General features: G+C 43.0%; 1 protein-coding gene across 1 annotated transcript in view; it reads left to right on the forward strand.

Annotated features, from left to right (window-relative positions):
• LOC115571994 (protocadherin-16-like) overlaps positions 1-15,023 on the forward strand; it is an 82,562-nt gene that overhangs the window by 51,623 nt on the left and 15,916 nt on the right. Inside the window, exons 3-6 of the mRNA XM_030401722.1 lie at positions 11,550-11,738; positions 12,435-12,666; positions 12,803-13,039; positions 13,388-14,416. Coding sequence (XP_030257582.1) covers positions 11,550-11,738; positions 12,435-12,666; positions 12,803-13,039; positions 13,388-14,416 — 1,687 coding nt within the window. The remainder of the gene's footprint in view (positions 1-11,549; positions 11,739-12,434; positions 12,667-12,802; positions 13,040-13,387; positions 14,417-15,023) is intronic.

Genomic DNA, 15,023 nt, shown 5'->3' on the forward strand with positions numbered 1-15,023 from the left:
GAAACATGAAGCTCTTAGTCTCCTAGGAGAATGGCTGATAGGTTTACTGATTTCTTCACAATGGGAACATTAAATGAAATGCTGGTGCCACATGGCAGCAGAGTTATGTCCAAGCTAAATTGTCTCCAAGCTACGTCGCAACAGGAGAGTCGGTCAGTGTCATCATTATGGGGAGCAGCCACTGCCTGGGGTGAAGAAACTGAGTAATGACGTGAGCTGTCACTTAGTGGAGCCACTGCCTAATGCATTTAGAGTATCATGTAAGCACTGTGCTGATGATCTATTGACTTATTTACATTTTACATCATTGAAACAAGTGGTTCTGTCAAGCTATTTCAAGTACCAACCTTAAAGACACCAGCTCCTCTTTGAAATACTATCACTGAAATCATGTAGGACCATGTTTGTTGAATCGAAAATGCAATCTATCGATGTCAAATGGTGTATTATTACACACACAAAAAAATAAATTGAGATACCTTTATTGTGTTCAAAGGATCTCATACTTGCTTTGCTGCGTGTATAGAAGATCTTCCTGTTAGGAGCTTATTTGTGTGAGCCTCCAATGAGACTGGACAGGCTCAGACACTCAACATAAGCAACTACACGTGTGTAGTGACACAATACTCACAAAACAGTCTCTGCTTTCCAAGCTGCCTGGTTTAATTAGTGTTTACCAGCAAGCTTAAATGAAATTACAATGGCAGTGCAGCTGTCAGTAAACATGTCTGTCATACTGGGTGGCAATTAAAATCTCTCCTATATACCTAAAAATGTCAGTGTTTTCTGGAAGCTTCCTCTTGTGCAATGCATTTCCCATGTCCTGTCCTCTGAAGGATGAGGTCTTCGTATTTCATAAGGACCCTACTGGTGCTGTAAAGTAATGGCTGCAGAGCTTTGGAAGACTCAAGTTCCTGCCACACCACAGATCTGGCTCCCCCTGCTGCGCTTGGAAACCTGACCAATCCATCCCAGTCTAACTGCTGACCTCAGCCGAGCCTCAGGAGCAACACTACAAATGCACACAAAGTGAACAATGTGTGTGTGTGTGTGTGTGTCATTGTCCATATGTGTTGCAGAGTCTGCATCTGCATGTGATTCTGTGTGTAGAGGAGAGTAATTTTAAATCCTCCATGATGGAATATTGAAGCGGAAAAGAGAGATCTGCTTCATGATCGGCCAAACTATAAATGCAGACAAGACAATTTAATCTGAAGTCTCTAGTGTGTTATTCATTATCAGTGATTATGTTCTGCTTTGAGTTGACCACTGAATGATAAAATTAGCATGTGGTTGCACGGTACACGCTTTGAATGTCTCTAATGAACAATATGAATCCATGGTGTGGTCTCCTAGAGGGTTTTAGGCAATTATGACTCCACTAGTTCTCTATTGATGGATGCCAGTTGTGATCAGAAAGGTATAGGAAGACAGCTTGATCACAGTGTGAATGTGAATGTAGTACAGCCTGCACTGTAGACGAGAGAAGAGAGGACAACTCCACCATTGAATAGTCTCATCAAACAGACTTGTGGATCTCTGGGAACCAGGGTCCAATCTGGCTCTGCAACTGCATCTGCGCTGTGTTTGTGCATGCCATGCTCAGTGGGCATTCTCCCACCCACTGCAGGCAGCTGTAGCACTAGCCTAGCCCACATCAGTGCTCCTGCACCCCCACACGCTGTGCATGGTTCATATTAGCTCCCCTCCCACCTACCCAGACCCTGGGATCCACCGCCCGGCCTGCCTCAGCAGACCAGCGCTCAGCACGGCTATTGGATGGCTGTGAAAGGGATGACTAGTTGAAACAAAGCCAAGCTAGAGCCTGACAGGCCCGGCTCCATGGGTGTCTGATGTGAGGTTACCTCCCCTTGTGGAAGTCTTGTGAGAGTGGATCTCCTCAGCAAGCTCCTAGCATCAGTTCACCTCCCACACTGGACCCTGGGCAGGTCTCAGAGGCTTTCAACTAGCTTTACTGGTGACTTTTGTGGTGCTGTGGGTTTATTGGAGGTTACTTCAGAGGTACTCTGTGACCCTCAACAGTGTGTGCTGATGTAGAATAATGTGCGAGTCAGTCATCATGTCATGTCAAGTGTGAAAATGCTGCTTTTATATTGCAGAGTTGTGCATTTGCATAAGTCATTATGATATAAATTAGCATTTAATTGACATTGTGCCATTTGAAAATAAAAGTCAAGTGTGTTTATGTTCCAGATTTGACTTTTATTCATGGAATTACTGCAAGGCCACAAATGGCAAACAATTTTACTTCCATTAGAAATATTAAGCTGAAGTAAAATGCTCCTCCAACCCACGTTTAAAAAGATTCTCTAACCTCCACATCATGTTTTGACGTTGTCATTCAAAATTATTATTCTTCAATGCAAATTTCTCAAACCAGTAATTTTCTCTTTGCTTTCTTTCCATTGGCTAAGTAGCGGTCAGCATGCATAAGAAAATAGTGGTAGGTTGGTTTCTCCCATTTGACCTTTGGAAAATAAACAGGCTAATGTTTTAAGCAGGAGCCTCTCAGATGGGTTACTGAGTTGCCTTTGTCATTCCAGGTGGCAGAGGGTTAATGCCACGCACACCAGTGTGCTTACGCTTCCAGTTGAGTTTTTGTCATGTTTATTTTTCCAACCAGAGTAAAGCCGTCGTTGAGAATTATCTCCGATATTGTGTGAGGAGTTTGTCAGCGGTAGTAAATGCTGCACATTATGGTAAAGTCCTCCCCTGCCGTGAGCCTGCATCAAGGTTAGCAACATGTCTGGCAGGAAGGCCTTTCCCAGGACCCCCCACTAACCTTTACACCCTCATATTTCTCAAAATTAAATTGAATCATATTACAACTTTTTCATTTTTTCTTTTGTCCTCCTATAGGACATTTTGAATAGGAGGTACAAATCAAAGTCTCCCAGTTTACCTGTTGGGATCATGGCTCATATCAAGTATTGACAGGGTTAGTACACACCAGGGGGCTTTAACAACACCTCAAAGTTGTTTTCAAGGTGCTAAGTCACATTCCTTCTTGATGACCTCAGGCTTGTTTGCAGACACACAGTAGTACCATACAAGAATATTTATATAGAGCAGCTACCCTACTTTTTTGCCCTCAGATGGTCTTTTTGTCATCATTATTTCAATGATTTGAGCTTAATTAACTTTCACAGATAATATGAAAGCTGAAAGAGTGCTGTTGCATGGCTGATCTTGAATACTGCTTCCACTCCACTCGGCTTTACTACCTCTTTTCTTTAGCTGCACAATATCTCTCCTCAGTGCTCATTTCTCCTTTTCTGGAACCCTTTCCTCCTTGAATGGTTTGACGCTTAATCACTTCCAGATGCAAGGTCTAGATGAAAGACAGGCGCTTCAGTTTAGAAAAAAAGTCTAATGAAAGTTTTTTAGAAAATGCAGGCCACCTAGCTTCCAACAACTGAAGTTTGTCACAACTCTTAAATTGCAAACTACAAAGAGGAAGCATTGTGAGGCTTAAAAACAAATCCTGAGTGTTTTGAGGCAAGTCTGAACTCTGCTAAATGATGAAGAGATATTTTTTATTTTGAAGACATTTCTTATGTTGTTATATTCTGTCAGACACTCAAACAGGATGCTTGGTTGCCGGTGACTGATTGGGGCAAATGTATGATAATAAACGGCAAGCTGCAGCTTCATTAGGGACTGAGTTTTGAAAAACCACTCACTCTTGTGTTGGAAACTTTAACCTTAATGCCACTTGATGGGTGAAATTCTTCACATTATTAGTCTAATGAAGTGCAAGCATTTTTATTTGTGTCTTACAAAAGAGGGATGTACCAGCAATCAAGCAGAAATGGCACTTACAAAAAGGCAGTGTCCTAATCTTATCAACAGAGTTAAGCACTATACAGGACTGTGAAAAGTTGTAATTCTTGATCCTGCTATTAGATCATGGCATTGTAAACTTAAATGTAGAAAACAGTAATTTTCCAGAGTAAACAAATTAATCAAACTTGGTGAGTGAGAAGTAACAATAGTCAATTGATTGGACAAGCCTTGTCTTTTGGAAGTGGACAAAATCTTATTTGTTAACATGAAACTGTTCTTAAATTTCATGTTATATCACATTTAATTCATCAACACACTGACCGCCTACCCGCTTCACACAGAAACTCTGTCACAATGTTTTGACTAGCATTTTTTTTCCAGCGGTGTAGTAGTTACGGTGAGTGATGGGTGAGAGGAAAGGAAAGAGACAGAAACCCTATCCTGTCCTGTGTCTGCACTCTAGCACTGAGTGTCATTATATCCCTGACTGCTATATTACCTCCCCTCTGTTCCTCTGCCAGATATGTGGCCCTTACACCATACAAACTTGCTGCCCTTAACCCAGGTCCTCCACATTTATGTCAGCACACTACACAGAGAAAGATGAAAAGCTACAGAACCATTGTTGATTTAGAAATCAATACTTCTTTGTCTCCTCGAGGAAGAAGGTACTTTCTTTTATGTCCCCAAAAAGCCAAGACAATCCTCTTCTAAGAAACTAGGGCAGTAGAACCTGCTGGGGCTGTAAGCTTGGCAAAATGTTGCTTTCCTGTTAGAGAGTCTTCCAAAGGCAGCCAGAAGTTACTAAGACTGGGCACCTCAATCATGTTGAAACCGTATAATCCTGGAAAATTTACTGTTAAATATTATCTGTTGTCATGTTTATCCTTCAGCACATGTGTAGTGGATTTTATTAGCATTCATTTACAATTCTAGTCTGGTTGAATCATTAGCCCCGCAAGGACAGTTGGAACTCATTTTCCAAAGTAAAAAGGACGGTTCTGGATGATATGATTTGGCAACCGGCTCATAACTGTGTATTTTTTTCAGAAATCGGTGTGATTAAGATGGTTACTGACTATGACAGTTATACGGTGTTTAACGGGGATGCCCCAAAACAGCAGATGTATTTTAATGGACATCTGGACAAAGAAAGGTTTTTTGACAAATCTGGAATAGATTGCTCATGTGAAGTCATGCAGCGATACCGAGGGAGGTTTTGTGAATTTGAATTGCTCATAATGAACACAGCTCTATGGCTGTTTGTTCGGTAGTTATAAAGAATGTGTCACTGCTGTGCCAGTGCCAGTGTAATGTTGCCGAGGCTTTTACAATAGAAATTATGCAAAGGATAATTGAGAGCTGATGTGAATTTTTTATTCAACTTGAGTCGCGGTTGAATTGCTGTAGTTGAGTGTTTCCTGTGAATAGAATTTATTTTCTGGCCACACACAATGATTTCCCCCCCAAACAAGAGAATTTTTTCCCCAACACAGCATGTTTGAAGACTATCATGCTTCAACTGCATTTATGTAAAAAAAAAAAAAAACAGCCTTGTATTATGTTCTTGTATTAATCCATCCATCCCTGCAACACTTTGTCTTGCACCTCCCTCAGGTCAACATTTTGTTTTTGCAAAACATGATAAGGTTTCTGTGAAACTGATGGCTGGATTTCCCTGAAATTCACAGTGGGTATTTATGAACCCCAGAGGGCGAATTCCGATGTTTTTGTGCACCCCCCGACTTTTACTGCAGCATCACCATCGAGCCAACATTTCCCTGTAGACAGGAATATCAAAGTGTACCACACAGATTGCCATGAAATAGACTAAATCGACTCATTGCCTTTCTCTAATGCCACCGACTACTCATATTAAGCCTAAATTACATTCTTGTAGAGCCTCAACTGCCATTTCCAAAGTCCAACTAGCATTTTGTACACCTGTGCACTCATCTGTAGAAAGAGTCTCAAAGTGAAGACAGCATGTTTCTCACTGGAAATTATTCACTGGAATCATACTTGGGGAACGTGGGTTTCGCCAATAGTTACACTTCATAACACGCCATATATGCAGCCATAGTCTGTGCGTTTGGACAGACATGGATGTAAACTGCAGCCTCACTGGTGTGCAGAGGCATATAACCACACTGCGGTAATTGTTGTTAAAGAGCTGTTGTTTTAACAAGTTCCTAAAGTTGGCTTCCTAAAATAGAGCAGAAATTGTTGGATAACACACCCCTCACTCCGACATCTCAAGCCTTTTTTTATACACCCTGTTTATTTCACAGCCAGTGATGTATAGTAAAGCATAGCATAGCGTAGCAGCCAGGTTGCAGTACCTTATGGAGACCACTGTATGCGCTCTGGCTTCCTCAAACTCTGTAGACCTGTTCTGTATTCACGTGCAGATGAGCTGAGGAAGTATAAAGCGAAGCACCTGGGTTGATTCTTGAACATCCTTCATTCTGTCTTATTTAATTTCTTAACTTTTATCATACACACACAAAACAGCCAGACATCGAAGGCCACAGTTTGGCAGGATTTGATGTCACTATTTCGTAGACATTACACATGGCTTCAACTATGCAGTGAAGATTTCAGCTTTTTGTCTCTTGAGTAACCACCAAAATCTTTCACACATGCTTGGTCAGAATCCAGACGATACTGTCTGTGCGGCAAATGTTTGGAGTCCTGATATATTCGTCAACAGTGTGTGGGCTTCTTCCTTCCACCGGGCCGCTGTGGTCGCTGTCTGGGTCTTTTGTGTGGTGGTGGACATGTCACAAAGCCTCTGACCTGCCTATCTGCTACTTTAGCGGGTAGTGAAAGAGGCCTTTAGGAGTTCTCCGCCTCGCTCTCCTCATCTGCGTCTCCTCAGAAGTGATGCCAGGACAATAGAGGGAGAGGAGTGCGCGCGGCCTCACACCAGCTGTGAACGCTCAAAGCAACTCTCAGTCCAGATTTCTGCAACTCACCCACTCGTTTGATTTCTTTGAGCCTACGCTTTCCTCTTTGCCTTTACTGCTTTTTAATGACCTCCATGTTACTCCATCAATCTATCACAAGCTACATCTCAGCGTTTTTGCAGTAGCTCTGCTGTAACAGGCTTGATTGGTCATGTCTGTGAAACAGAAACTGATATTATGTTTGATACTGAGGATTTGGGGATTATTGAATTGATATCGGAAAAGGTTTCGAGGACGTGACTGGGCTTGATATTGCTGTAAGACTCTGTTCAGGTTCACTAAAAATGTTGTATTACTGGAGTTTATAAATGTGGAAGCAAAAGACTCTCACGGGGGTGGAGAACAATTTACTGAACTGTGGAGACGCAATGATTTAATCCACAGTGTTTGTCGTCTGTGTCTTTGCTTATGCATCTACACTGGATGGACGAGTTTGATTGTGTGATAATTTCCCAGTTGGTGGAGAACAATTTACTGAACTGTGAAGGCGTGTTAAAGAGGAGCTTTAAGAAACCTCCACAGCTCAGTAAATTAGGCCCTCTCTATTCTAGATTCCTAGAAATGGAAACTTCCTCAATGATATCTGTAACTTCAGCACTCTTTTAAAGCCATCTTGGTAGCTAGGAGAACTAATCAATGTGTCAAACATGGTGCTTTTAGTAACAGCAGTCTACAAGTAAGACAACAGCTGGCTCAGTCGTAAATGTGAGCTTTAGAGAGTTAGAAATGTCATCCAGTATTATCTGAGCATTTCTTTGTGACACAAAGCTGGGGAGTTTAATTAAGGCCAGTCACAATAGCCACTGCTGGATACTCATCTGAGCCCGGTTTGTTTGCAAAGACTTCATGGAGAATACAGAGACGATTTTGGTTTTAATCAGAGTGCAGAATTAATTTGGTCTCGCTCCTTTGCTCCACAGGCATCACAAGACTGAGATGAACAGTGATTTAATCCCCAGAGTTTGTACGCTGTGTCTTTGCTTACGCATGGAAGGTACACTGGAAGGACGTGTGCATGCAGAGTTTGATTGATGTGTGTGATAATTTCCCAGTTGGCAAACATTTACACGTGCACTCCGTCATTTGTGGCCTATTTGGATTGGCAGACCCGCAGCCCTGATTGGCTGGTTTCGCTGAAGACTACGTGAGACAGATTTGTTTGACTGGGCACTCTGAAATACGGGGAGCATGATTAAAAACTACATCGCCTTCATTTCACCCCTTGTTGGCCTCAATGGTTTTGACTCCACATCACTCGTTTACTCACAGGTTTCTACACCATTTCTTTCCACAGCGAGGCTTTTTCGCACGGCTGCACAATGAAGGTGTAGAGAGGAGCATAGCTTGGGCAAATAAGGTCACACTGACAAACATGTGTCTGCGTTATCCACAACAATTTAAGAATAAGAGCTAGAGGCCGCACTGGTCAATCGAATAGTTGTAGGAGAATTATAATTGACTTCTGGGAAACTCAACTCTAAAAATAGAAAGCACCCAAATCCTGGGCTTGTTCTTTTCCAGGCCTGGCGCTCTCTCAGCCCACAGAGTGAGGACCTTAGATGGGCCAGAAAACTTTAGAGCATCCAAAAACCTCAGGATCATTATTCCATTTGAACATATTATACATAAACATCTAAAGGCATGTTCTCTCGTGTGAATCCTGTTCTCTTGATTTGACAGTCGGTCAGTCAGAACGTCTCCTCTGGAAGGCTGCTGGAATCTGATGGGAGAACCACAAAGTGCCCCAGTTATCTTTGGATTCCCCTAGCTTGTTTTACTAAGGACTCAGCCAAACGTTGCCTTTCCCCTGCTGATAAGACAGCTCCCATCATGCCTCACTCACACACACAGAGTGTAGGGAGAATACTGCTGGCTGCTGCCGATGATCTAAGATTTCTCCTGCTTTTGAACTTTCAATCCAATAGAAATAGATGGTTTACGCAATACCTATACATTGGCGTGGAAAGAGTAAAAAGTCAGCGGGATACAGAGCGAGAGAGAAAGGCTACTGATATTCATGACAAGATAGATACAACAAAGTGGTGAGTGGTATTTTTCCCCCCCTGCAGTGTGGACTTTCTACACAACGGGCACATCTTAAATGACTTCCTTGGTTATAAAAATGTCCTTTCCCTAAAAATGTACAGTATGCCCATGTAGATGAGGTAGTGACATGTGAGTACACGCACCTTGTTATAGAAATGTAACATTAAACAAAGAAAATATCAAAAAGGGAAATCTGTGTACAAATGTGTCGTTGTATTGAGATGAACGATGGACGACTTCTTGCTGTGACACTGTTGCTGAACTGCAGCGTTAACAACAGTATCCAAAGTTAGCTTCAGTCTTTATTCAAGACTTTGAAGAATCTTGGTTTATCAGTGTTGATTTATCCTAATCTTTGCTAGAGGCCACATTATATTGAGTTTTCCTCAACAGAGTTCATGGTTTTCGTTTTTTTTTTCCTTTTTTTGTCTAATAGTCCTGCTCATTTTTCATTAGCATATGGCCCCATATGTCCTCTCATATGGGTGGTTGGCAAATTATAAACTACTGGACAGACAAGGATCTGCGTTACAGCAAGATGACACTGATACGCTGCTATTAACTCCAAAATGAGAGTGGAATTGAAATCACAGCCTGTAGATTCCAAAGCAGACTGGTTGCTTCTGGCAATCTACTTACACAGTGGTTGGGATTTATGCAAATGTGATTGTGCGGTCTATTATCTTACAGCACGCTCCACAAAGAAGTCGTGCACTTAACTCATGGAACATATTTTTCTCAGGTTTTCAAAGCACAAATGGTTCAGAATATCCTCATCAATTCATGCAGTACTACGAGCGCAGGGAGAAGTGTAATTATTAAAGCGCTGGATCCTCATGTAAATTAATTTCATGCCGTGCACATCACTCAATCCGCTGTCTCTTCTGAATTTGCGCTGAACAGAGAAGCTCAGTATCTCTGTAGCACACACTGCACTACTTTACTTTACTCAAGTTCAAAGTTTTTTCAACTCGCAGGGAACCCTCAATTCAGTGTATTCAGAACCAGTACGTTTTACTATATGTCATTATAGATTCATAGAGTGAAAAGAGCTCAAACTCCCACCCCACCAAAAGTAACTTTCATTTTCCCTTTCTTTCTTTTTTCAAGTTCTTGTTATAAATATAAATGTAGTCTTTTTACATCTGACTTTTTATGAACTGTATGTGGGTGTACTTTTAAAAAAAGGTTTTTTTATGGATGGTTGTGGCAAAAATGGAGAGCAACATGGAGTCTCTTCAAATAGCTCGTACTTTAAATGCCTGTCACAAACGGGTCAGTCACAAGAGGGGGAAATATTTTCCTAGATCTGTTGGGAAATATTTGTAGCAGATCGGCTGGCCCAGGTATTGCTAAAGTGCTCCTTCAACTCTCCCTCCAGCTGACACTCGTCCCACAGCTGTGAAGAAAACAAGCATATAAAGCTGCAGGGTTGTTATGAATACCTTGCCCCCTGCGAAATGATAAAATATTACAGTAAGCTGCAGCCTCCCCGAGTTAAAAGATGGAGTAGCTTTTCTTGTATTGCTCTTGGTTTCCCCTTTCCTCGTGTGGTTTATTATTCTTCTCTTTGGCTCGAGTCTCTGCTCGCTTTACAACTCCCTCACTCCTACACACCATTCACCCTCTGTCAGGACTCACATTCAAGAGTGTGGGGCATGCTCTCTGCTGAGTCCCCTGTCTGCCATCTGCTCAGGAAAAGAGACGGAGCCCAAATCAGTGCAGCCAAACCTTCATCACCTCCAGTGAATGATTTCCATCTCCTCACACTCGTACCAATGCCTTCTTTTAAAAGAAATCAGCATTTGATGATGGCTTGCCTTATTTTTCTTGGCAGTGTTCCTGATGACTACTCTGTCTTAGGAAGAGGAGGCTCCCTGCTGCTGAGTGTTGGAGCAGCAGAGCATGAATCGAGCTCGTATTTTCTCCCAATTAGTGTTTTCCTAAATAGATCCATTTATAAAAGATGGAAGGAAGGAGAATTCTAATCAACTTGTGAGGTTAAACCCTACTGTAATCGCTCGCAAACTGCGATCCAGAGCCAACACTTGCAAACAATTATACTGCTGGTACCTAGGGGCCCGTTCTGATTGGTGTATTTGCCTTGCGCTGTCTTGGGAGATCCTGTAGTAATTGAGTCGGCTCCCTGGCTGATGGCTTGTGAGCTGCTTTTATAGCTGCAGCGGTTCCAGCCCTCTGTAGATGTGCGGCATTATTAAAACCAGACCACAAGTGGGACATTACATTGGGATATAATGCGCTGCACTGAAGCATACTGTGTGGTATCCCACTGTTCCCCAGCCGTCCCAGTCACTGTCCTTTGCAGACAGACGCCACTCCTGTAGTGGGCAGTTTTCCCTGCTGGCAGCCCTCCCAGAGCCTGTAGAAGTCATCCTCCTTCCAGTCACCCTCCTTCATTCCCTCGGAGCACGTTTCTGCCAAAGGGCCTGTTTGGCCCATGCTGGGGCTCAGATAAACAAAAAAGATTGGGTCCAAAGATGCTTTCAAAAGGCACCTGGTATGATGCTCTTGTTTCAATTTGTGGACTGCCATCACTCTTACATCCCTCTAATAGAATTTAGATCTGATGTGCTGTGGCTTTATTAATGAGTATGGAAACTGTTGGGTTTATCCAGTCAGATATTTCCCTTCCAACTTAATAAATTTTCATTTTAATGCACAATGTTGGAATGTTTTAACCAATAAGCATGTTTTCTTTCTCCGTAGGTGACTGCGACAGATGCAGACGGCGGCTCCTTTGGCTCCATTACCTACTCTCTTGGTTCTGGCATCAACAGCGCTGTTCCCTCTCAGTTCACCATTGGCAAGGAGACCGGCCAGATCTGCACTAGTGTTGCACTAGACAGAGATCAAGGGCCGGCCAGCTTCGACTTTACTGTTACTGCAGTGGATGGGGTGAGCCTCCACATTTAGAAATCATGCTTAATGTGAATCCACTGAGCCACAGAGTAATTCTATAAACACAGCAGCCCCGCTTTTTCTTTTTTTACAGGCCAGATAGCAAAGACATGGCCAAATGTGCAGAAAAACTTTGATTTGAGCAGCCAAGTAAAAAATAAAAGCTTGAATGGCTCTCCGTGGCAGGCTTAGTCAAAAGTTAGTATATCCTGTTCACTTTATGCCAAATAATACCTAAAAAATAAAAGGTTTAAAATGAAAGAAAATTACTGCGGCCATGTTAAAGCAATCAGATGGAGAAATGCCTCAACTGTCAGGCAGTAATATTTTAACAAGTTGGACTGCTGCCGTGCTCGTTTTTGCCACCTGGTCCAAATGAAAAGCCCTCACTGTATATTCTGCAAATGAAAAGCCCATGAAACAGATTGTTTGGTTGCGGCGGGCCCTCTCGCCCTCCACGGGTCATGACATATTGCTCTTTCCCGAGGGAAGCTATCAATCTGTATCGCTGCACGAACCTGCTGGGACTATATTTTAGAGGCCACGCCATACAACGCGATTTTAACAGGGTTTACTGCTGGTTTTTACTTGCACCATTAAAGTGGCCTAAATCCTGCTTTCAGGTGTGTTTTTTTCTGTTCACGGTGTGATGTATGTGGAAGTATGACAAAAGAGCTTTTGTTTCCTCTGCAGGGTGGACTGAGCTCAGTAGCCTATGTGAAGGTAGATCTGGTCGACATTAATGATAACAGACCTGCCTTCTACCCAGTCAGCTATGCTGTCAGTCTGAGCACGCAGAGCGCCCCCGGGACATCTGTTGTCAGAGTGACGGCCTATGACCCAGACTCAGGCGAGAATGGTCGAATCACATATAAAACAGTACCTGGAGGGGCCTCCCCTTACTTTACACTCAACAAAGATACAGGTTGGCACTTTTCCAGTTTCTGTTTATGCTTTAGTGTATTTTCAAGATTATCTTGGCCTGCAGATCCTTCACATTATCTTTTCACATGATGTCAGAAGGGCCTGTTTGAACCTTGTCTGCGTCTTTGTTTTTTTAGGCGTGATCTCCCTGTCTCGATCTGTCTATGGCAAGGCCAACTCTGTCATTCCCATGCTGATCTCTGCTCAGGATGGTGGCGGTCTAGTTGCCCACGTCAATGCCAGAGTCAACATTAGCGTGGTGGCTGGGTTGGTGGCGCCACCTGTGTTTGAACAGACTCAGTACTACTTTACTGTGTCAGAGGACGTGTTGCGGGGGACTGTCGTAGGCATCGTCCAGGCCAGTAGTAAGACAGGTAGGGTACTCACTCACTCACTCACTCATAGCTCATATTGAACAGATCCGTATACATTTATAATTCTCATGGATCATGCTTAAACAAGTGTCTTTTTCTGTACCCTGCAATACTTGTACAAATAGGCATCGGGCCACTATACACACCTAATTTAAACTAACATCAGTCAAAAAGTCCATTTCACAACTTTGTTTATATATTCATTTTCAGAGTTTTTAGAGCTCTGTTACAGTTATGAAAATTGAAAAATGACATCCTCGGAGTATACTGTTACTTCAGTGCTTTTAGCGCAGCCTCATGGGCCTTGTTGACTTGCCTCTGGTTTTTGTTATACTTCTGTCTTTCCAGGTACCTCCAGAGATATCTCCTACACCATTAGTTCTGGGGACCCTATGGGGTACTTTACAGTGGATCCTGACACTGGGGTCCTAAGGACCAGTCTGCCTCTGGATCATGAAGCCCAGTCATCTCTTGATTTGGAGGTACAGGCTCGCAGTGGTAACCCGCCTGCCTTTGGCCAGACCCGTGTCCACATTACCATTGCAGACATCAATGACAACCCGCCTGTTTTTATGCCCTCATCATCGGAGTCCTTGCTGCTGCCAGAACATACAGAAATGGGTACAGTGGTGTATCGGATCCAGGCTGAGGACAGAGACTCTGGAGTCAACGGACAACTCAGCTTCGATCTTTCTTCTCCAAGTGGAATCCAGAGGGCCTTCAGCATAGAGCGCAGCAGTGGAGAGATCCGATTGGTGGGCAGCCTAAACTATGAGAGTGCCTCCCGTTATGACCTCCAGGTGATTGCAAAGGATAGTGGAGTACCCCAGCTTAGCGCCACCTTCATGCTTGTGGTTCATGTCCAGGCAGAGAACGACCAAGGGCCTGTTTTTGATACCCTCACCTACCGTGTAGAGCTTAAAGAAGGGACTCCGATAAACAAACGCTTCCTGCAGGTCAGGGCTTTGAACAGAGAGACCCCTGGCTCAGGTCACTCCAGTCCCCTGGCATATCACCTGCGCCCAGATGGAGATGCTGCAGGTTTTGGCATCGCTGCAGACAGTGGCTGGCTGTTCGTGAAGAGTGCTCTAGACAGAGAAGTCAAAGACATTTATCTTCTGACAGTGCTGGCCAGTCAAGGTCACGGACAGTTGAAGAAGACGGGCAGTGCCACAGTGCGGATATCAGTGACCGATGAGAATGACAACTCTCCTCGACTCACTCAGGAGAGAGTCTTTATGGCTGTGAGAGAAAACTTGCCTGCAGGAACTGGCTTTGGTCACGTGTTGGCCACAGACCGAGACAGTGGCCCCAACGGACGCCTCAACTACCGCTTTCTACACCCTGACCGCCACTTTCAGATAAATTCCCACACAGGTGAATTCAAAATGTGTTGTATTACAGTTAATAACAGCAGCAGTCACAGATTAGAGTGTTAAAATGGAGGTTGCGGAAAATCTATGTATTGAAACTAAAAACTGCATATGCAAACAAAGTAGTTATCTTCAATGTCATTCATTTAATAAAGCTACAGAATGGCTGCACTGCTGATATTAATTCTTGAATTTTCGATTTCTGAAAGTATCTGCCTTTAGGCGATACTGGAGAATTCCTGAGCCATGAATTCAGAACACTCAGTTTTATTACATATGATATATTTCTGTATTTCTGTCAAGCTAAACTCAACTAAACTGCAATAACAGAACATCCATGTCATCCGTTTCTACCTCACCCCAAAGAGCCATTATCGTGAAATAAAGCCATCACGATTCCAAAAGAAACTTTTATATTTGTCATCAAAAATTTGTATTATTTCTGAAAAAAACAAAAAAAACCTCAATCAATGTTCAGTCAACTGACTGAGTCATCTCTAAAAAATAAGAGACTACAGTTGTCTCTCCCCCACTGTCATAAATTAGTCAGATGATGGTGACAGCAGCACGAAGCGCCTTGCTGGGCTTTAATTGGCCTGCTGAGCCTGTTA

This window comes from Sparus aurata, chromosome 2, assembly GCF_900880675.1.
Source record: "Sparus aurata chromosome 2, fSpaAur1.1, whole genome shotgun sequence".
NCBI lineage: Eukaryota > Metazoa > Chordata > Actinopteri > Spariformes > Sparidae > Sparus > Sparus aurata.